At 34.4% G+C, this 24,448-nt stretch overlaps 3 protein-coding genes across 5 annotated transcripts in view; all 3 read right to left on the bottom strand.

Annotated features, from left to right (window-relative positions):
* Positions 1-24,448, bottom strand: part of LOC125854978 (mediator of RNA polymerase II transcription subunit 15a) — a 162,868-nt gene that overhangs the window by 125,593 nt on the left and 12,827 nt on the right. The window lies entirely within an intron of this gene.
* LOC125854980 (mediator of RNA polymerase II transcription subunit 15a-like) overlaps positions 1-24,448 on the bottom strand; it is a 129,533-nt gene that overhangs the window by 103,467 nt on the left and 1,618 nt on the right. The gene's annotated exons all lie outside the window — the stretch shown is intronic.
* Positions 18,554-21,235, bottom strand: LOC125854999 (mediator of RNA polymerase II transcription subunit 15a-like). Its single transcript, XM_049534630.1, has 3 exons — positions 21,158-21,235; positions 20,083-20,157; positions 18,554-19,302 (listed from the first exon to the last, which is right to left on the bottom strand). The coding sequence occupies exons 1-3, from the start codon at positions 21,203-21,205 to the stop codon at positions 18,754-18,756; spliced, it is 672 nt and encodes a 223-aa protein (XP_049390587.1). The 5' UTR covers positions 21,206-21,235; the 3' UTR covers positions 18,554-18,753.

A 24,448-nucleotide genomic window follows, 5' to 3' on the forward strand; every position in this document is an offset into this window, starting at 1 on the left:
AAAGTACCAGTGCAAACCATACCTTTTGGAATACCTCTTCCTGCCAATCAGCTCCATTTGCATTTTCCATCTGAACTGTAGAGTGTAAAGAACTTGATTGGTTACATCATTAAAATTTCAAGCAAATTTTGCGACAATGTTACATATTTCAAGCATATTAATACTTTTTTTTATGACCATGGTGTCCGAGCACCTCCCACTTCTGTCCACTAAGGCTATGCTCCTATTAAGGATGGAAAGAATCATCTAGTGTTTTTTTTGTCTCCCTTGAGATTTGAACCTGAGACCTCATGGTTCTCAACCACTTAATTGACCACTACACCATACCTCTCCGTCCAAATGTACTTGTGTAAGAAAGTTAAGTTTCCACTTTTATTGGATATTTGGAAATATATTAATAGTTCTATCTTTTAATCTATACTATTATAAAAGTACAAAACTCCACACAAAATTACCCGTCATAAGTGCACCTGTGTTGGATAAAATTGTTATTACAATTAATTTCTACACTTCTTTTGAGCCGCCAAGAGTCTATCTATAAGTAAGATGTGCCTGCCTGTCTAACCCTAAGAGCTTGGGAGAGACCTAACTAGTAGAATTACACTAATACCTCGTACGGGATAACTAATTGAGATGATAATGTTACTTTTATTGGATAAAAATCATGGATAAGAGGATAATTAATCCGGAATATATAATGATCTTACTTAGTATAACTTAATTCGAAGCTGAATCACGGAAGGAGAGTAACTACTTCACAAATAAACGATCAAGATTAAATTCCACTTAATGAGGCACAAGGGTCAAGATCCCGCCACGTTATCTGAAGGCTGTTATAAACTGGAGAGAATACAACAACGAACTTCTGGTAAACCAATTCCTCCCTCGTTATCTTAGATTTAATTAGTTTTTCAATTTCTTTGTATTAGAAATCCATTTTTCCAGTTTATATGAATTAGAGAAAATTGTCCAAAAAAACTGAATTGATTTACTTTTGAAATTGCAATTTATAGTCGGATCCTAATTCTAATTGGGATCCTGACATCCTAACAGTATAACTTGTCCTAACCAAACCAAAACACACACTTGCTACCTTCGGGTTCGCGTAAACCCCGCTCTAATGTAATAACCCACAAACCACACATAAAAAATAAACACAAACGATTTCAAACCCTACATTCCCAATGCAATTCTACGAATATCTAGTAGTTGTAGTAATAGTGTAAAATCATTGACAAAAGAAAGAAAAAAAAACAAGTACAAGTAACGATCCAAAAAAAAATAAAAACGAAGGAAATCACTACCTTGAGTATTACTATCAATATACATCGCTGATAAACTTTTTTGATATCCTAGCTTGAGCCCTAGTATATGTATTTTTATATATATAGAGTTAAGTTTATATATAGTCTCTCAAATAATATTTTTATAAACTTCGTTTTTGTAAAATAAAGATATCCTCAAAAATTATTTTATTTTATTTTATAATAAAATGTCCGTCCAGTTTGTTTTGTAATATAAATGTCACTCAATTAATGATATTTATTTCAAATAGTTATACAACTCTATTTTATTATTAAAAAGGTCACTTAATTATGTTATAACTTGGGAAAAAAATCAAACCAAACCATGAAAGTAAGTAAGAAGGAAAAAATTAAATTCAATGTTATTGATTTACGACGTAATAATTATATGTCTCAAAATAGGTTTTTATAAGTGTGATTTTATGAAGTTATAAATTTGTATTAAATAATTTGAAGGTTATGAATATGAAAGGTTAGGAGTTATAGACATTACTAAATTAATTAAGAGTTGAATTTATTACAAATGTATAACTTCATAAAATCACACTTATAAAAACCTATTTTGAGACAAGTATGATGATTATTTTATTTTAATTTTCGTTTTCTTTATCTTTTGTATCTTTGATTGGTCAATTTTTGTTTCTTTGATCTGATTTTATAGGAGAGAGAGGTATAATGAAAACTGTTAGATATTCTTGCATAGTTTGATTTTACAAGGTAAAATAATTTGACATACATGATATGATTATCATTTTTTTTCCATTGTTAAATTATATAAAATAACGAGGGATAATAACAATATTTGTCCTTAAGATAGAAGGTTCATACAAAAAAATTGAGATAACATTAGTAACTAAAAAGATTTATATATGGCAAGGGATTATTAATTTTGAACACATGAGATCTTAGAACAAAACACAAGAAGAGTAATTTTAATGACTTATATATTGCAAATTTTGCCAGTGATAACTATCTCAAGAGTTTTGAAAGGAAAAAAAAAACAATAATTATCTGTTGGGAAAAGTACTACAATATTGCTATTGGATTGGAATTGCAAAATAGTATACAACTTATTACAAACACTGTGTCGTGGCAAGCCACTGCCTTGAAAGCGATTTCAGCCCGACTCTGGTTCAAATCATTGTAGCCGGTCGCTCCCCAAGGTTCCATAGTCACTCTCAAACACGTGCACTCGTGTCTGAAAGTTTTGAGTTGCACAAAAACAATTGCCCAGAAATCCACAATAGGAAGAATGATTGTTTAAGCCAATAAAGAAATTGTTGAAGGAGATCGTAAATGAAAGAAAGGACTTGGTTTTCTTCTCTGTGTTTAGCTCCCAAATGATATCCTTAAATAGGAAAATTATTTACATTTTCATCCATCAAAAGAATGTAAGAAACTAACGTATAATCAATGTAATGAAACATTACTCTTACTTTAATGACAAATTTGTCATAATACAAAAGTAACTTCAAGTCTTTTGAATATTTTTTTATGAGGTTAAGAAACTGACACTTGAGATAAATGTGAACCATTAATGTGGAAGTTACTCTCCTATTTCACATATACTAATGACTTAGCAATGTTCACATAGATTAATTACGGAGAGTTAAAAGATGAACTTATCCTTTGCATTAAAAGAAAAGGAATAATATCCACATTATCATCAAGATAGTATAACAAATTTTATATTTGAAGACTGATTACAATAGTATCATTATTTAAGGAAACACACTTCATGTACGAATCAAATAATTTTTTTTTTAAAAAAAGACACCAAAATATATTGTGAAAAATTGTGACCGTTGTTTGTAAAAGTGTTGCAAAAGATCCAAACAAAGAAAAATTTGGAGATGGATATGTCGAATTTTACCCTAAGTTCTCACATGAAACTTAAGTAATTTATCAAAATAATTGCAGTACTTCACATAATCTTGGGAAGGGTGCATGTGTTCACGAGTGCACGAAACATAAACAATTTAATCATCCAAACAATCATGTTGCAAATCGATATATTGTTTTGTTGCAATGCCTTCCATGGAACCCTGTTCGGATTGCATCTATGCATTAGTTTCGACCATCAAGAGATTGTGGTTGCTCAAGCAGCATGGAAGACTGTTGAAGCTGCGACGTCTGGTGGGTTGGCAATAGTGTGGTCTACAATTGCTTTGTTTGCTGCTATTGCATTAACTTCAGTCTATGAAAATGTAGCTGCTGCATCTGCCGATTATGTAACTGATGTCTTAATTGCTGGTTCTACAACATTTGCTGGCTCTGCGTCATTCGCTTCCAGACACTCGAATTTTGCTGTAGGGAACCGAGGTTTGCTTGTATGGGATTCGTTCCACTTTGTGTACTGAATGAGCTTATGTTATCATGTTGAAGATTGTTAACAAGATTCAGTTGCAAAAATCCAGTAGACACCTGTTGCAGGGAGTTCAAAGAATTACTCTGTCCCAAATCCAAATTAAAACCAGGCTGTACTGAATTTATCATGTATTGCTGACTGTTGGAATTTGTCGATATGCCAGACAAGGAATTATGCTGCAAGTTGGTGAGATTATTCCATTGCATTAACTGTTGTTGTCTCCTGTATTCAGATTAGCAAACCAGAAATAATAAAAGATGAAAAGAAAAACACAAAGAACTATCCGAGTCCATAAAACCCACTATGTGTCCTTAAGAAATTTAATCCCCTCAAGTACCCGAGGTTGCAGATTAATTCCTCCCAAGATAAAACGAATTAACCATTAAAGAAGTAGCGGTACCTCAAACTTCGATAATTTCAACGAACTCAAAATGACAGCAACGAATCACAAACACAAACACGATCGATTGATTTTTTGTAAGAAATGTATGCAAAAGAAGGGAAGAATTCGATGCAGAAAAATGAGAGAAAACCTCTCTATTTATAGCCAACAAAGGGTAAAGGTCATAATCCTTTGGAAAGAAGACAACCTTCCAGAAAGAAAACAACCTTTCAGAAAGGTCACAACACTTTGGAAAAAGGCATAACCTTTCAAACGGTCACAACCCTTTAGGAAGGACACAACTTTTCATAAAGGTCACAACCTTTCGTCATAGTTACAACTCTTTAGGAGAGTCACAACCCTTCATTTCCTGTTTACACCTTTAAAACCCAACAATCCCCCACATGAATAGGGAATGGCTATTATTTAAACATATGTATGAAAAACTGTGTGATTCATAATTAAGGATTGATTGCCTCTGGATAAGTGGGTTTCCTTTTGAACTTTCTATAGTGAACATATATCGGATATACTCGGTCAATCGGTAGATTTGATATCTTTGAACCGTCGAGCTTTGGTGTATACCTAGACAACATAAGTCACACAATCAACCCTTGAACTGTTTTTGGTTCTCATTGTTTTGTTTGTTTCAGCCATGAACACGTCTCGGTTTATAAGTGCGTAGAGAACTGGCCTTATCGAATTCTCCTTGAAGCGGCTTACACTTCACACTTACATAGGTGATTTCTAAATGTGTTATCTCGTAGNATTGTGGTTGCTCAAGCAGCATGGAAGACTGTTGAAGCTGCGACGTCTGGTGGGTTGGCAATAGTGTGGTCTACTCTTGCTTTGCTTGCTGCTGTTGCATTAACTTCAGTCTATGAAAATGTAGCTGCTGCATCTGCCGATTGTGTAACTGCTGTCTTAATTGCTGGTTCTGCAACATTTGCTGGCTCTGCGACATTCGCAGCCAGACACTCGAATTTTGCTGTAGGGAACTGAGGTTTGCTTGTATGGGATTCGTTCTACTTTGTGTACTGAATGAGGTTATGTTACCATGTTGAAGATTGTTAACAGGATTCTGTTGCAAAAATCCAGTAGACACCTGTTGCAGGGAGTTCAAAGAATTACTCTGTCCCAAATCCAAATTGAAACCAGGCAGTACTGAATTTATCATGTATTGCTGAGTGTTGGAATTTGTCGATACGCCAGACAAGGAATTATGCTGCAAGTTGGTGAGATTATTCCGTTGCATTAACTGTTGCAGTGAGTTCATTGTTTGCTGATGTTCCATTAACTGCTGACTTCGAAGAAGTTGTTGCTGCATTAGTAGCCGGTTGCACAGCGGTGTTAATTGTTGGTTCGGCAACCTTTGCTACATGGGCTGTATAGGAAGTAAATGTGGCAGCGCGCTTGAATTTTGCTGTAGGGATTCGAGGTTTGCCTGTACGGGGTTCGTTCCACTTTGTGTACTGAATGAGCTTATGCTATCATGATGAAGTTCCCCCTGCTGTGGAGAAGAAGAAGTCCTGCTGCGTTCCCAATTGAACCTTAGAAAGAAACTTATGTTCTTCTCAACTGAGACCAGTTTACCCTTATGATTAAGTTGAATATCCTGCTTTCTAAGCTGCAAGAAATGCATAATGTGTTCCAGCGTCACCCTGAACATCTTGAGCTTTTCAATGTTCTCATTTTGAAGACGGTGATGAAGAGAGTCATGCTTAAAACCAGTAAAAAGAATTCAGTTTAGTCACAGTCCTTAGCAAACTTTTAAAATTCATGCTTCAAGTACCTCCCACGGCAATGAAAAAGGGAGTAAAGTTTAAGAAATGACATAAAGAGACATAACATAGCTCGCAAGGTTTACACAATTCAACAGAATGTTGATTCAAGTGCTTTTAAATTCAGACAATTCAAGCCCTTGCCCGAAGAATGGAGGCCTTAATTCCTTCCCCGAAAGCAAAAAAAACCAACAGAACAATTACATGTGAAAATAACTCTTTTATGGTATCCATTACCACCTCGACTTTACAATCATTCACAATTCTTCAACACAAACAAATAATGCTGATGCTAGAAATGAAAAGATATTAGCTGCTTTACAACTATGAGAGCAATGTTTCTAAAGATGACAATCGACAGGAAAGGAACCAAATTAAAGAAGCCAAAATGAGAATTTAGTGTCTTGATGAGCTTTCTGCATCAGTTCCCAGTTTGAGGTGTTTCCAATAACCAATAGAATACAATATGCACTACACCTTGGGCATGCTATATGCAAATGATGGTGTGTCATTTGACGGAACTTGCAAGGTAGTGAACCAAAATTTGGAAGTATGATGAAGCACTTAAGGGGGTGTTGATGACATACCTGCTGCACTTGATGAGCAATTTTCTCGTATAAATCCTTGAGGTCTGATAAATACATCTCCTTCATATACTTTATCTGCATTACAAATTTTCAATAAGTCAATTGCGAAAATGTCAAGAATGCATTCCCATGTGGTTAGGTGATAATTAGATCAACTATACGATGCAGTAGAGAACAAACTAGAGAATCTTCACGAAAGAACCTTCCAGATAAAAAGGTTAAAAGTGAAGTAGAAGAGGAAGACTACAACTGATTAACATGTAACTGGTAAAACAAGTAACTGATTTTTGCTTCCTTTAGATTCTTGGTACTCATATCAATAACACAACTTCCGTAATGTGATCGTAGACCAGTCCAACCAGGAAACATATGAATATACTTTTTGAAAGTTAGGTTGGAAGATATAACACAGACACAGTTTAATAGCAATCACCATTTTTTTTCACTTTACACCTTTAACATCAATGTAAAAAACAAGGGTAAACAATGAAATAATAATGATGTAGTTGACAACTAAATCCTGAAATAAGACATACATAGGTTGGACGAACCAATAATAGAACTTGGTTTCTAACATTACCACACTTGTATTACCTCCTAACATCAATGTATTTCATACTCGGATGAATTATTGGTCATTTTTTTGCTATTAAATCCCAAAATAATTTAGACATAGGTTGGAAGGACCACTAATAGAACTTGGTTTCCCACAGTTAAATGTGAGGAAGGTGGGGACCACTTCCTGCTGAATTGAAGTGTCGTAGCAGCTGAACGTGCATGAGATCTCAATGCTGATGTCAGTTACTAATAAAGTAAGAACACTTCGGGGCTGGAACAACGCCTTTTCTGGTAAATGAGTGAGGTTCATTACAGAGAGTGTGCTGGTAACATGGGTTTTTTTGGGGCACAGTTCTAAACTCGGTGGATAATGAGTCTGCTCCTCTATGGCTCTATCCTTCTCCACTTAAATACTAAAATTTTGTGACATGCGCCTAATCCAACACTTCACATATTACGCTCTTACTACTAGATCAAAGTCCGTTCTTCTACTTCAAAGCATTAATCTTTTTCCAATACCAACATCAGTCTTGTGGTGTTTGGTGAGTCCAAATATTACAGGGAGCGATAATGCTATGTTGGGGCAGCATAGCAGACTACATATTGCAGAACTCATTTTGACTGAACTTTCACAACCAAAGCATCGATATTTTGTGTGGTTGGCTTTACGAGGGAGACCACTTACAAAAGAAAGATTAAGGCATCTAACTATTCCAGTGGAAGATGCTACATGTTGTCTTTGTGCGAGAAATCAAAGTATTCCAACTTATTACTAGCTAGTAAACCAAGTCGCGTAAGTAGAGAAGGACGATTTTCTATGACGGAAGCATTGAATTCTCTATTTTAAGAAATAGAATAAGAAACAGAAAAAGTATACCAACTAATACAGATGAACAAATGTCTTTTCACATATATATTCATCTTGCACAAATAGGTTTATCCCTCAAACTAGCAATTAAAGATTTTAGTTGCCGGGAAATAAAACAAATTGGTGACATGCCATGAAGACTTTGATCTGAACTTACAGACAAATTATCTCATGAATTAAGTTAATATGATCTCAACAACTAATTTTCTGTAATCAATTAATTTATCAAAATATGCTTCACTTCTAAATTATGCAGTGCAGGTGAAATAATTCTTTGTCGTTGACAATATTGGACCAATACAGGCTTACACAGAGCACCATCGACAGTGAGGTTTCATGATCGTTTCTAACAAGTTACCTGTTAACATGCTCAGATTTCTATTTTTCTAAGAAATGGACTACATAAAGCACCTTGCGAGGAGGGGTACGACCATGAATTTAGTTGAACACTTGGTATGGTAAACCTCTTTTATTACTCTATAATCATAGGAAATATTTCTAAACATTCAACTATTTCTTTATAATGTTATAACCAACCAGTTTATCAAAATTCACATATCAAATTTCCACAGTTTTCAAAATCTTGTGCAAATTAAAAGTATCATTGCAAACCATACCTTTTGGTAAACCTCTTCCTTCCAATCAGCTCCATTTTCATTTTCTGTCTGACCTGTAGAATGTAAAGGTGCTGTAAGTAAAGCAAAAATTGAAGATAACACAAATATTTAAGAACTTGATTGCTTACATCATTAAAATTTCAAGAAAATTTTACAAGAAATGTTACATATTTTAGGCATATTTTTACAATTTTTTTAATGTCTGTGGTGTCCGAGCACCTCCCACCAACAATAAGTACTAGTTAACTCTGTCCACTAAGGCTATGAAATATGGGAAGAATCACCTAGTGGTTTTTAGTCTATGAATCAATTAGTGTTTTTTTGTCTCCTGTGAGATTCAAACCTAAGACCTTATGATTCTCGACCTTTATTGACAACTACGCCACATCCTTACGTCCAAATGTACTTGTCTAAGAAAGTTAAGTAATTTCCACTTTTATTGGGTATTTGGTAATATATTAATACTTCTATCTTTTAATCTATACTACTATAAAAGTACGAATCTCCACTAGAAAATTTGATTACCATTCATAATTGCAATTGTGTTGGATAATATTTTTATACAATTAATGATAATACTTCTTTTGAGCCAAGAGTCTATCTACTGAGAGACCTCATTAGTAGGATTATACTAAGAACTCTAGCAAACAAGGGATAAAGGATAACTAATTGAGATTATAGCGTTATTTCTATTGGATAACAATACTGAGAGGATAATTAATTTGTGATATGTAATGATCTTACTTAGTATAGCTTAATTTGAAGCTGAATTACAGAACAAGATTAACTACTTTGGCAAATCCAAGATTAAATCCCAATTAATGAGGCACAAGGGTCATTATTATTCAATTTTGTTGTATTAGACATCCATTTTCCAGTTCATATAAATCATAGAAAATTGTCCCCAAAAAACGGAGTTGATTTACTTTTGAAATTGCAATTTACAGTCAGATCCAAATTGGGATCCTGACAAGATAACTTGTCCCAACCAGAACCCACACTTGCTACATTAGGGTTCGCATAAAGTAAACTCCGCTCAAGGGTGATAACCCACAAACCACACATTAAAAATAAACAATTTTTATAGTAGTAGAGTAAAATCATTGACAAAACAAAAGACAGAAAAAAGTAAAGGTAAAATCGAGAAAAAAAGAAGAAAAATCACTACCTTGGGTATTATTTTTATCAATATACATCTCCATCCTGACCAACCTCTTGACACCCTAAGTTGAGACCTAGTATGTATATTATATTTATATGTGGAGTTAATTTTGTGTACAGGCTCTCAAAAAGAATAACTCACTTTCCTTTTTAGTCTGTTTCAAAAAGATTGACTTCTTTTTTATTTTGGTAATATTTTAATTTCATCTTTTCACGTGGCATGTTTAAGGCCACAGGATTAAAGAGCAATTTTGTACATTTAACATAACTTTAATTTAGGATCACAAGACTTAAAAGTCTTCTTTATTTTCTTAAACTCCGTGCCAAGTCAAACTAGACCACTCTTTTTGAAACAGAGGGAGTAATAATTGTTTTTTTAAAATAATGGTCACTTAACTAATGATAATTATCTCTAAAAAATTTCTTATTTTTATTTTATTATAAGAAGTTAGTCAATTTTGTTTTGTAATATAAAGCTAACTCAATTAATGACTATTATTTCAAAAAGTTATTCAACTCTATTTTCTAATATAATAGAAAAATCACTTAACCATGCTATAGCTCGAAAAGAGATCAAATCAACCCAGGAAAGTAAGGAAAAAAAGGAAAGAACTAAATCTAATGTTGTTGATTTACCGCATAAGGAATTACACCTCCAAGGAAGCATTAAAATCCTCTATTCAATGTCATTAAGATCAAACATTTAAAACACACCGATACTATCATAGCTAATTTAAGTGCTAGTCTAGTAATTAACTACAATTATTTATTCAAGTATCATTCCTTTATCTTTCGTTAGAAGACCCTAGCATCGTTCTTTTTCTTACCATGCTTCTAGCCAAAAGTGATGAGTTATCAATGAATTTAAATTTGTACAATTTTTCAATCTTGACTGTTGACGGACGTATAATTATCGTTCGCAGTCAATCGTACTTCGATTGAAAAGATTGATGTGTCACATTCCTAATTATCAGATTGATCCACAAGAAAGTTTATTTCCATGCTTCTATTCAAAGGTGATAAGTTATCAATGGATTTGATTTGTATAATTTTTCAATCTTGATTGTTGGCGGACGTATAACTATTGTTTGCAATCTGATGTCACATTCCTAACTATGAGATTGCTCCACAAGTGGACGTGTTTGAGAGTAACTGTGGAACCTTGGGGAGCGACTAACTACAACAATTTGCACCAGAGTCGGGCCGAAATCACTTTCAAGGTAGTGGCTTGCCACGACACAGTGTTTATAATAAGTTGTTTACTACTTTTCAATTAGCCACTATTCATGATTTAGTACATCAAATGGATGTCAAAACGACATTTGTAAATGGCGATTTAGAGGAAGAGATCTATCTGACTCAACCAGGGGGTTTTGTGGTTCCAGGACAAGAGGATAAAGTATGCAAATTGAGAAATCCTTATATGGACTAAAACAAGCACCTAAGCGATGGTATGAAAAATTTAATATCACATTAGTGGATAATGAATTTGTTGTGAATTCATTTGATACATGTGTTTATGCTAAGATGATAGGTTCGGATTGTGTCATTATACGCTTATAGGTAGATGACATGTTAATAATTGGTCCTAATGTGAATGTTATTAATGAGTCCAAGAACTTTTTGTCTTCTAAATTTGAAATGAAAGACCTTGGTGAAGCAAATGTGATTTTTGGAGTTAAAATCAAAAGAACTGCTAATGGTTTCTCTTTGTGTCAGTCTCATTACATTGAAAAGATGTTGAAAATTTTTGATTATTTTGATGTAGTTCCAGTGAGAACTCTTTATGATCCTAGCATACACTTGAGGAAGAATAAAGAATCTAGTGTTTCTCGAACTGAATATGCTAAAATAATTGGTAGTGTAATGTTTCTCATGAACTATACTGAAGCTGATATAACTTATGATGTTAGTAGATTGAGTAGATATACTCATAATCCTAGTAGTGAACACTGGAATGGTCTTCAGCGCTTGCTAAGATATTTAAGAAGTACTATGAATTGGTGTTTGCATTTTAATAAATTTCCTGCTCTTTTAGAAGGTTTTTTGATGCAAACTAGGTAACTGACAATGATGAAGTTAGCTCCATCAGTGGCTATGTGTTTACTTTGGGTGCGGGTGCTATTTAGTGGAAGTCTTCCAAACAGACTTGTATAACATGTTCTACCATGGAATCAGAATGCATTGCTCTCGAATTGGCAGGGCAAGAAGCTGAGTGACTGAGAAATCTTTTGGCAGATATGCCATTGTGGGAAAGACAAGCTTCACCAGTCTCTCTTAACTGTGACTCACAAGCAGCAATTGGAATTGACAAAAATAGTGTGTACAATGGAAAAAAAAGACATTCACATCAGACATGGTGTAGTTAAATAATTGTTGAAACTGGGTGTTATTTCCTTGGAATATGTAAGGTCCAAAAGAAATTTGGTGGATCCTATGACCAAGGGCTTGCCAAGAAAAATAATCCTTGAAACGTCGAGGGGGATGGGGCTAAAGCCCATTGATTGAGGTAATGTGGTGGACCTGTTAGGCCTCAATATACACCACATTTTCTATCCCTATGGCGTGAGGCAGTGTTTTATAAGATTAAGCTTATTTTGCTCTTAATGATTCTATAGCCTTAAATTGGTCTATTTGAGATAGGCTTGATGGAATCACAATGTAAAGGTGTGGTCGCCTTTTATGAAAGAATTGGGTCATCTTTCTAGAGCAGTCATAAGGCCCAAGGTGTGTGTGCATGACCATAAAAGTACTTTGTTGTATCGCGGAGTTTGCATAAAATCAAGAATATGGTATGTGTTGTGGGGGTCTCAACTTATGTCCATTTGGTTCAAGAGTACTTCACTTTGTGGTAGGGGTGTGCATCGGTCGGTTCGGTTCGATTTTATGTATTATCGGTTCGGTTTATCCGTTTTTTATTTTTAAATATGCTAAACCAATAACCAAACCAATAAGAGGTTTTTTATTGATTTTCGGTTTATCGATTTTGGTCCTTAACGGTTCGGTTTTCGGTTTAACCAGTAAGAAAATACTTATAAAATAAATATATGACTTCTCTAATAAATTTGGCGCGACAACACAATAATGTAATGAAAAAACTATACAAGTGTAACACAAAGAGAAATTAATAGGAATAGGGATTTTACTTTAAATTTTGATGTTTTGTATAATGTGAAGTTGTGAACTAAATGTCACTTTAGAATGTGAATTGAAGGCTAAAGTATAAAGACAGTAACAAGTAAAATATTGAGATTAATATATAATATTTATATACAAGTAAATGTAGTAAATTACTAGTCTTAATGGGTTATCGGTTTACCCAATAACCCAATATTAAAAACCAATACCGAACCAATAACCCATATTTTTTTTATAAAACCATTAAAAAACCGTTAATCCAATAACCCAATAACAATAAACCAATAAAACTTTTTTCGGTTCGGTTTATCGATCGGTTCGATTTTTGCACACCCCTACTTTGTGGATATGTGTTGTTGCCTCATTTCACTACATGTCAATTCAAAACGAAAGATATTGACACTTGAGTACATGTTCCTTTCTTTTGCCCAGAAATTATTCTTATTCTTTATCTTTGCATTAGTGAGGGATTGTGGATAATATTCCTTTTCGTTTAATGCAAAGGATAAGTTACATCTTTTAACACTCTGTAATTAATCTACGTGAACATTGTTAAGTCGTCAGTATATGTGAAATAGGAGAGTTACTTCCACATTAATGGTTCACATTTATTGCAAGTGTCAGCTTCTTAACCTCATAAGAAAATATTCAGAAAACTTGAAGTTACTTTTGTATTATGACAAATTTATCATTAAAGTAAGAGTAATGTTTCATTACATTGATTATACGTTAGTTTCTTACATTCTTTTGATGGATGAAAACGTAAATAATTTTCCTATTTAAGGATATCATTTGGGAGCTAAACACAGAAAAGAAAACCAAGTCCTTTCTTTCATTTACTATCTCCTTCAACAATTTCTTTATTGGCTTAAACAATCATTCTTCCTATTGTGGATTTCCGAGTAATTGTTTTTGTGCAACTCCAAACTTTCAGTCATGAGTGCACGTGTTTGAGAGCAACTGTGGAACCTTGGGGAGCGACCGGCTACAACGATTTGCACCAGAGTCGGCCCGAAATCGCTTTCAAGCCAATGGCTTGCCACAACACAGTGTTTGTAATAAGTTGTTTACTATTTTGCGATTCCAATCTAATATCAATATTGTAGTATTTTTCCCAACACATAAAAAACAAGTCAACATGTAATATTATAACTTTTTGTTTAATTTTTATTTATTTATTTACAATTGAAGGACGGTACACAAATCGATGTACCGATTCTTTCTTGGGTAATCGATTGTATACAAGAAAGAGCAATTCTTTGTATAAGATGGCATTCATCTACATGCATGTGATGTATTATTTTTTTTAAGAGATTTAAGATTTTTATTCTTTACAACAAGTTGGGTTGGGTAGGACAATAGTAATTGAATAATTGATAATTTGTGAATGTGATGTTCCTTTTTAAAAATTATTATTCTTACTATTGTTACTTCATAAACCATCTCTTATTTATATATGAAATGAAAATCAATTCATATGTTATTTGTGACTAAATACGCTCAATTCAGAAGAGGAAGAATTGAAGAAAATTGTAACACCCCGTATTCTACGTGTACTAGTTCTATTTGCATGACGCTTATAATGTGCCTTGTGGTATAGTTATCGACTCGGTTTCCTATGCGACTAGGACAATAAAATAGGTTTAAAACGAACTGTCCGTAGATTTTGATGCGACCCAATTAAGTTGACGTCTATGGAAGTAGTTAAACTTGAGATCATAAGGTGGTATTTGAGTCTAAAGTTTAAAGTGACATAGTGTATAAACGTTTTAAGTTAAGTTAAAGGTATTAAGGTCTAGAAATGGAATAAAATATTGAGGTGCTTGCTTGACTTAACTAAGCTAATAGGTGACAAGTAGGTGCATCACCTACTTTGACTTATTGACCAGCCCAAAGGACCAAGTAGGTGCATCACCTACTTTGACTCATTGACCAGCCCAAAGGACCAAGTAGGTGCATCAACTACTTTGACTTATTGACCAGCCCAAAGGATTAAGTAGGTGCATCACCTACTAAGACTCTTTTGACCATGTTATTGGACCAAGTACACTACCACCTATTTTCATTAATCTGGCCCAAGTTGATTAGAAGAATAAGGGGAAAATGGACAACCAAGGCCCAATGTTCTTAAGTCCAAAAAGGCCCAAGTGAAAAGTCCAAGTAAGTGGATCACCTACTTGACAAATTATGGCCCAAAATGAGTGAGGAAGTCAACCAAATCAAATACTTTTAAAAGGGATTGATATCAGCTTTTTCCAACCATTTTTACTTTGACAAAAAAATTTGATTTCAAGAGCTTTCTATCTTCTCTCGCTTAGCTTCGTAAAGCAGCCATTAAATACCATTAGGGTTCTTGAATATTAAGGAGTTCAATCAATTGGAAGGTATAATTTAAAACAAGTTAAGGAGGACAACCTTTACCTTGAAGAATTCAAGTCTTAGCAAGTGGTAGTTTTGTCCAGCAAGGTAAGCTACTGCAATTTTCTCTCTCTTGTTCTTGAGTTAATTAGGACATTTGGTATGTGTTAGTGAGTTGGAATTTGTTCCTTTTACATGGTGTTATATGGAGGATGTTCTGGTGATTAGTGCATGCTGGGACAGCCATGGAGGGGAGTCCTCTTTAAATTCAGTTATGAGCTTGTTTGAGCACTTTAAAAGTGTAATGTTAGCTCTTCAAGTGCTGGTGATCAGAAACTATGATTCATATTTCTTATGTTACATTATTATGTTTAAGGATTGCTTTATGTATGTTATGATAAGGGATGTGATTGGATGTGCAGGGAAGTTATGGAGACGTTAAAGGACTTAAATATTGCAGGGAGATTTGGGGAGGACCTGATACGAAGGTTGTACAGTATATAGACACGATTTAAGGGAAAATGAAGGAAAGAAAAGATTGGCTAGATAAATTGCATGCTTACTGTTTGGTTACTATTTTGGTGAGATCAAGTAGCTCAAATTGATTGATTAGCTACTAATACTAGTCTTACAAATTATTTTATTGTAGATTAGTAATCTGAAGGGAAGGAGCTTAAGTCATACTTTTTGAATTGTATAGCAAGGTATGTAAGGCTATTTGATTTCCTATTTCTTTGGCATGAATCCAACACCTGTATTACAAAAAGTAAGCTTTCTAAGTGCCCTTGGTAGTGACTGATCGATAGTTGTAGTTCCTACTCCCTAGAGCATTAAAGTGAGTACTCTAATATGAGTTTGTTACTAAATGTATGTGCTTGCACTACCAAGTATTAGCATGCAAGGTTTAAACTTATTTCATCGTCAAAGTACCCTTGGCATGTATTTCCCTTATATAAATCAAAATGATCCTAGATTACACATGGTACATATGTTTATATGTTGGATATACAATCTGCCCATATTATGCCAACTTGCTTCAATTGTCTATATATATGTCATCTTGTCACATGTTCATATGTTCCTTTTATTGGTTATTACTCCCATTGTGTTAGACTATAATGTTACCTCACAAGATCCCTACTTGCTCTATTGTACATTTTATATGTACTTACTTGGAATATGTATCTGTCCTTGAGTTGAATCTGCCTACGTTCTCCCTTGGTTTCACTTTCATGTATACCTTGTATTTGAATTAGTGAGTATTTGGCTACCATATAGAGTTCAAATTTCTTGGCTGAAAGTTAAATGTCTTCACTTGATATGTGCTTTAATTTGAGATGTCAAAATGCTTCCTGAGTCATATAAGCTCCTAAATATTACGTTGGTATCATATTTGTTTCCCATGTCATTGTTATTATCGTAAGTCCATATTCACATGTCTTCTACTAGTGGTTCGTAGTTCCAACTCTCAACAATGATTATGACCACCAAAACAACAATCTCAAAAGAGTTATGATCATCAAAAGAATAATCTCAAAAGAGTTATGAACATCAAAACAACAATTAAAGAATCTAAGTGAAGCAATTTGTATAATGATGGGTGGCAGCCCAGGGGCAAATGCCTAGCATGGGTCGATCCCAATTGGTATAGAAGCGTGGCAGCTCAGGGGCGAAAGCCTAGCATGGGCCGATCCTAATTGGTATGGAAAGGTAGCAGCTCAGGGGCGAAAGCCTAGCATGGGCCAATCCTAATTTGTGGAATTATGAGGACAGCATCCCAGGGGTTAAAATGCCTTGAATAGGTCATCCTCTTCTACCGATGATCAACTGGTCATTTGTATCATATATCTTATAAATATTATAATGCACAGAAAAGTAAAGAAAAGAATGTAACATACACGATTACACAAGTATAAGCAAAAGTGGTCTCTAATCCTTATCTATTGGTATTTGGTTTCACTTGAGCTCTCATTTTACATATGGTTGTATTATGCCTTACATATTCAGTACATTCTTTCGTACTGACGTCCCTTAGTGGGAACACTTCATTTCATGTTGCAGGTACATGTACTTAACTAGTAGATCTCCCCAATAGAAGCACATGATACTCAGCGGTTGTTGGTGAGCTCCAGGTTGATTCGGGGCTTTGCCAAGTCTTTACTATGCATATTTTCATAGTGGTACAGTCATGGATTCCAGTAGAGGCTTTGTAGACATTGTAAAGCTATCATCTGTATTCATAGTTTCACTTGTCACATGTATCGGTTCAACTAGTCAAAATGTGTTGTATATGAAGCTTCTCATCAGTAAATCTATCTGCCTAGACATTTACTTTCTCATCATACGTCACTTGTAAAGCATGTGTTCGTATGGTACTTGTCCGCCTCACCTAGGGTTGGGGTGTGAAGTAAAAAGAAGAAAAGTTGGAATATTAAATTGATGCATTTTGTATCTTCGTTATATTGTGTAACTAAAAAAAAAATTCTATGAAATTTTAAAACTTGTTGCTTTAGGTATTTTGTTGAGAAAAAGAAGTTTTAGCATTTACTATTTTTTTTAGCAAACTTTATGTAATATGGAACATGAATTTGAAATTGTCCTTCATATTTGCTTATAAAGTGATTTTATTATGATTGAACTAACCATGATACTGTTATATATTTCTTTGTAGATATATTCCATAAAATTCATAATGATTTACTATCCATCATAAGAAGACATATGTTGTTCGAATCTCTATAATACTTGAATAAAAAGTAAATTTCATTCCCCACTATAACTTCTTATATGTAATTATAAAAATGAGATTATAATCTTATATAGATACATATTTCATTTGTACATAGAAACATATATTTAATCACATCATATATATATGTTTCTTTTTTAAAATCATCATCCTTACTATATAGTTACTTCATAAATCATCTCCTATTCAATATGAAAATCAATACATTTATGATTTGTAACTTAAATGTATATTCGTACGAAACAAACATGCAACACACGTTCCCAGAGACTAGTAGGTTACAAATTTTGCTAGTCTTATCTATCTCAAGAGTTCTGAAACGAAAAAAAAGAAGAATATCAATCAAATGTTTTATTTCATAGTTCGTTTTTTTTGTGCTTAGAGGTGTATCCAAGATTTCAAAATGATGAATACACTATACCATTGTTAGGTTTAATGCTCTAAAGCTTTGCTAAGACAACAGATTGACAAGTAAACTATAGTTAGTATTATCATCAAAATAGTATAATGAACTTTTATATTTGAAAACCAATTAAAATAGTATCATTATTGAATGAAACATACCAATCAAAGAAATGAATTGAAGAAAAAAAGAGACCATAAAATTTTTGAGAAAAATTGTGACCTTTGTAAGTGATGCTAAACATCCAAACAGAGAAAAATATAAAGATGGATATTTCAAATTTTATCCTGAGTTCCCACATGAAATTTAAGTAATTTATCATAATAATTGCAATACTTCACCTAATCTAGGGAAGGGTGCATGAGTTAACAAGTGCACGAGTTAACAAGTGCACAAAACATAAACAATTGAATTATCCAAACAATCATGTTGCAAGTCAATAATATTGTTTTGTTGCATCTGTGGATTAATTTCGACCGTCAAGGGATTGTGGTTGCTGAAGCTGGATCGAAGACTGTTGAAGCTGTGACATCTGGTGGGTTGGCAATAGCATGGTCTACTGTTGCTTTGCTTGCTGCTGTCGCATTAACTTCTGTCTTTAAAAAAGTTGCTGCTGCATCTACCGACGGTGGGACTGCTCTCTTAATTGCTGGTTCTGCAACAGTTTGCTGCTTGCGCTTCTTAGGAAATGACTGTTGCAGGGCGTTTGAATTTTGCTGTAGGGTACCGAGGTTTGCCTGTACGGGTTGCATCGATGCATTAGTTTGACCATCAAGTGATTGTGGTAGCTGAAGCTGCATGTAAGACTGAGGAAGTTGCTCCTGCACTGGAGAAGAAGTAGGCTTTGGTGGCTTATAGGGACTAAGAAAGAAATTTATGTGCTTCTCAACTGAAAGCAGTTTCTCCTTGTGAGCAAGTTGAATATAATGCTTGTTAAGCTGCAAGTAAAGCATAATGCGTTCCAACGTTATCTTGCACATCTTGAGCTTTTCAATTTGCTCATTTGTACGACGCTGATGAAGAGAGTTCTGCTTGAAATCAGAAAAAAAAATCAGTTTAGTGACAGTCCTGTTTCTTTCCCTCTGCAAACTTTTGAAATACATGCTTCAAGTACCTCCCACGGCAAAGAAAAAGGAAGAAAAATTCAAGAAATGGCATAAAGAGATAAACAACATAGCTCGCAAGGTTCCCGAAATTCAGCAGAATGTTGATTCGAGTGCTCTTTAAATTCAGATAAATCAAGCCCTTACCCAATGAACTTGGGAGGCCTTAATTCCTTCCCCGAAAGGAAAACAAACTAACATAAAAATGACATCTACACTGCAGTGTCCACCTAGATATGTGAAAATAACTCCTTTAATGGTTTCCACCTCGACTTCACAATCAAAAACAATGTTTCAACACAAACAAATGATGCAGATGCTAGAAATGAAAAGGAGTTAACTACACTACAACATATTCCCACTATGCGAGAACTGTTTCTCACGATAACAGAAAATCAACCAAAGAAGCAAAAATGTGAATTTAGAGTTTTGAGCATTCTGCATCATTTCCCAGTCTGACAATATTCTAGGATTACGTTCGGCAAATCAAGTTGTTTTTATCAAATATAAATGCCAGAGAATATATGTAAGAAGGAGCTATAATAGCCTATAGGTGTGAGAAACCTGCAAAGAGATAAGAGGAGTTTCCAGTAACCAATAGACTACATTATGCATTACACCTTGGTGCATGTTGACAAAACTTGCTAGGAGTCTACCAAAATTTTGAACTATTATGAAGCACTTAGAGGGATGTTGATGACATACCTGTTGCAGTTCATAAGCAATTTTCTGGTATAGATGATAGAGCTTTGAATAATACATTTCCTTCATAGACTTGATCTGCATTACAAATTTTCATTAAGTCAACTGCAGAAATGTCAAGAACACATTCCCATGTGGTTAGGTGATAATTAGATCAACTTACGATGCAGTAGAGAACAAACTAGAGATCCTCACAAAAGAACCTTCCAGATAAGAAGGTTAAAAGTAAAGTTAAAGAGGAAGACTACAACTGATTAACATGTAGATGGTAAAATAAGTGACTGAGGTTTGCTTCCATAATGAAATCATAGACCAGCCAACCAGGAGGAATTAGAATATACTTTTGTAACGTTGGATTTGGAGAATATAATATGGTTTAATGGAAATCATCATTTTCTAAATTTTTTTTAACTTTACACCCTTCACAAGTGAAAAATGACAGGAATGGAGTATACAAAGCATGTTAGTGTTACATGTTCATTCTTGGAGAAGTCAAAGTATTCCAACTTATTCCTAGCTAGTAACACAAATTGGTGACATACTAAGAAGACTTTGATCCAAACTTATAGACATATTACCTCTTGAATTAAGACGATATGATCTTAGTATTCAAGAACTAGTTTTCTGTAATCAATTAATTTATCAAAGAGTACTTGACTTCTCAATTATGCCAGTGCTTGTGAAACTAATTTTTTGTCGTTAACAATATTGGACGAAGACAAGCTCAAACAGTGCACCATTGACGGTGAGGATTCATATAATCGACCTCAACTTGCTTAGGATTGTAGTTGTAGTAGTGCTTCTAAATTGAGAATATACCAGTTTCTAACAAGTTATCAGGTAACATGCTCAATTTCTGTTTTTTCTAAAACATGGAATATATAAAGCACCTTGCGGGGGTGGGGTACGACCATGAATTTAGCTGAACAGTTGGTATGGTAAACCTCTTCTATTACTCTATAATCATAGGAAATATTTCAAAACATACAACTATTTCTTATAATGTTATAAACAGCCAGTTTATGTAATTCCACAGTTTCCAAAATCTTGTCCAACTAAAATACCGTTGCGAACATACCTTCTGGTAAACCTCTTCCTGCCAAGTGCCAATCAACCCCATTTGCATTTCCCGTCAGAATTGTAGAATCAAAAAGTGCTACAAATAAAACAAAAATTGAGCATAACACAAATATTACAGAAGTTGGTTGCTTGCATCATAAAAATTTCAGGCAAATTTTGGGGTAGTGCTAGACATTTCAGGTATATTAATACATTTTAACTTCCCGCCAAATGTTCTTGTCTAAAAAAGCTAAGTTTCCCACTTTACACTAGGGTATTGATTGGGTATTTGGTTATATATTAATATTTCAATCTTTTAATCTATACTACTAAAAAGTACAAACCTCCAACACAAAATTTTGATTGCCACTCATAAGTTCACTTTGTGTTTGGATAATATTGTAATTACAATTAATTTTACGAATTAATACACTTCTTTTGAGCGGTCTATCTACACCCACAAAGGTAGGGTAAGGTATGCAAACATCTTTCCCTCCCCAAACCCCACTAGTATGATTATACCAAGTATGTTGTTGTTCATTATTTTTTACCCTTTTTTATAGCCGAAAACCCCCGAGGCGAATGGCAGAGTTAGAAAATCGACTAATAATGGGTCCATGCTCTACCCACTCACTTAAATAACGGCTTTAGACTATAACAGGTTTGAACCGGTGACACCCCTCTAACCCATACGTCACAAATTCACTCTTACCACTAGACCAAGACCTTGTGGGCTTCATCATTTTTTAAAACTTTTTGATGACCAGGGAATCCGCATTCGCTTGCCTTAGGGTTCACACAAAGTAAACCTCGTCAACAAACCACATAGGAGAGGTAAACCTTCACTAAACAATCCTTGTGCGACGAGCCCAATTGAGAAAGCATACATGAACATCTTAAACCCGAGACCCCCAATGGGAAATCCCCCTGCAATTCTACGAATATGAAGTAGAAGTAGTAGTGAATTATCCAAACAAATATGTTGCAAGTTGGTCAAATTGTTTTGTCACATTACCTTCCATGGGCCGTGTACGGGTTGCATCGATGGATTGGTTTGACCATCAAGTGATTGTGGTTGCTGAAGCAGCATGGAAGACTGAGGAAGTCGCTCATGCACTGGAGAAGAAGTAGGCTTTCGCCGCTGAGAGGGACTAAAAAAGAAATTTATGAGCTTCTCAACCGAAAGCAGTTTCTCCTTGTGAGCAGGTTGAATATCATGCTTGCTAAGCCCCAAGAAACACAAAATGCGTTCCAATGCTATCTTGTACAGCTTGAGCTTTTCAATTTGCTCATTTGTACAACGCTGATGACGAGAGTCCTGCATCAAATCGGAAACAAAAATCAGTTTAGTCACAGTCCTCTTTCTTACCCTTTGCAAACTTCTGAAATACATGCTTCAAGTACCTCCCACGGCAAAGAAAAATGGAGGAAAATTCAAGAAATGGCATAAAAAGACAAATAACATAGCTCGCAAGGTTCCCGAAATTCAGCAAAATGTTGACTCAAGTGCTCTTTAAATTCAGATAAATCAAGCCCTTGCCCGATGAACTTGGGAGGCCTTGATTCCTTCGCCAAAAGGAAAACAAACTAACATAAAATGACATCTACACTGCAATGTCTACCTAGATATGTGTAAATAACTCCCTTTATGGTGTCCACCACCACCTCGATTTCACAATCATTCACAATGCTTCAACACAAACAAATGATGCTGATGCTAGAAATGAAAGGGAGTTAACTACACTATAACATATTCCCACTATGAGAATACTGTTTCTCACGATAACAGAAAATCAACCAAAGAAGCAAAAATGTGCATTTAGAGTTTTGAGCTTTCTGCATCATTTCCCAGTTAGATAATATTCTAGGATTACGTTGGGAAAATAAAGTTGTTTTTATCAAATATAAATGCCAGAGAATATATGTAAGAAGGAGCTATAATAGGTGTGAGAAACATGCAAAGAGATTAGAGGAGTTTCCAATAACCAATAGACTACAAAATGCATTACACATTGGTGCATGCTGACAAAACTTGCTAGGGAGTCTACCAAAATTTTGCACTATTATGAAGCACTTAAGAGGGATATTGATAGCATACCAGTTGCAGTTCATAAGCAATTTTCTGGTATAGACGATAGAGCTTTGAAACATACATTTCCTTCATAGACTTGATCTGCATTACAAATTTTCATTAAGTCAACTGCAGAAATGTCAAGAACACATTCCCATGTGGTTAGGTGATAATTAGATCAACTTACGATGCAGTAGAGAACAAACTATAAAATTCTCACAAAAGAACCTTCCAGATAAAAAGGTTTAAAGTGAAGTAGAAGAGGAATACTACAACTGATTAACATGTAAATGTTATTAAAATAAGTAACTGAGCTTTGCTTCCTTTAGCTTCTTGGTGCTCACATCAAGAATACAAACTTTTGTAATTAGACTATACTTTTTAAAAGTTAGGTTGGGAGATATAATACAGTTTAATGCCAATCATCATTTTCCCCCCACTTTTCACCTTTACCATCAATGAAATAATAACTAAGTAGTTGGCTTCACAAGTGAAAAACGACGGAATGGAGTCTACAGAGCATGTTAGTGTTATATGTTTATTCTTAGTGAAGTCAAAGTATTCCAACTTTTACCACCTAGCTAGTAACCCAAGTCGGGGATGTAAGTAGAGAAGGATAGAGGGACAGACCTGGTACCCACCAAGTTTCGAAGATAGAGGCATTGAATTCTTTATTATAAAATAAAATAAAATTAAAGAAGAGAAAAAGTATGCCAACGAATACAGATGAGCAAATGTCTTTACACAGAGAGCATCTTTTTATAGCCATATATTCGGGTATATACTTCTTGCACCAATAGGTTTATCTCTCAAAGTAGCAATTAAAGATTTTAGTTGCCAGGAAATAAAGCAAGTTGGTGACATGCCATGAAGACTATGACACGAACTTATATACATATTACCTCATTAAATATTAGATAATACGATCACAACATTCATCAACTATTTTTCCATTATCAGTTAATTATCAAATAATACTTCACTTCTCAATTATTCCATTGCTTCTGAAACTATTTTTTTGTTGTTGACAATATTGAACCAAGACAAGCTTAAACAAGGTATCATCTACAATGAGGATTCATATAGGCAACCTCAACTTGCTTGGGATTGAGATGTAGCTGCAGTAGTACTCCTCAACTGACAGTATACCAGTTTCTAACACCTTGCGGGGAGAGGTACAATCATGAATTTAACTAAACACTTGGTATGATAAACCTCCTTTGTTACTCCATAATCATA

The sequence above is a fragment of the Solanum stenotomum genome, chromosome 2 (assembly GCF_019186545.1).
Source record: "Solanum stenotomum isolate F172 chromosome 2, ASM1918654v1, whole genome shotgun sequence".
Taxonomy (NCBI): domain Eukaryota; kingdom Viridiplantae; phylum Streptophyta; class Magnoliopsida; order Solanales; family Solanaceae; genus Solanum; species Solanum stenotomum.

Coding starts and splice junctions, on each gene's coding strand:
- LOC125854999 (XM_049534630.1), bottom strand. CDS start 21,205: ATGCAAATGGGGTTGATTGGCACTTGGCAGGAAGAGGTTTACCAGAAG. Junction 20,158..21,157: donor AGGAAGAGGTTTACCAGAAG/GTATGTTCGCAA, acceptor TTTGTAATGCAG/ATCAAGTCTATGAAGGAAAT. Junction 19,303..20,082: donor TTGCTTATGAACTGCAACAG/GTATGTCATCAA, acceptor GATTTCAAGCAG/AACTCTCTTCATCAGCGTCG.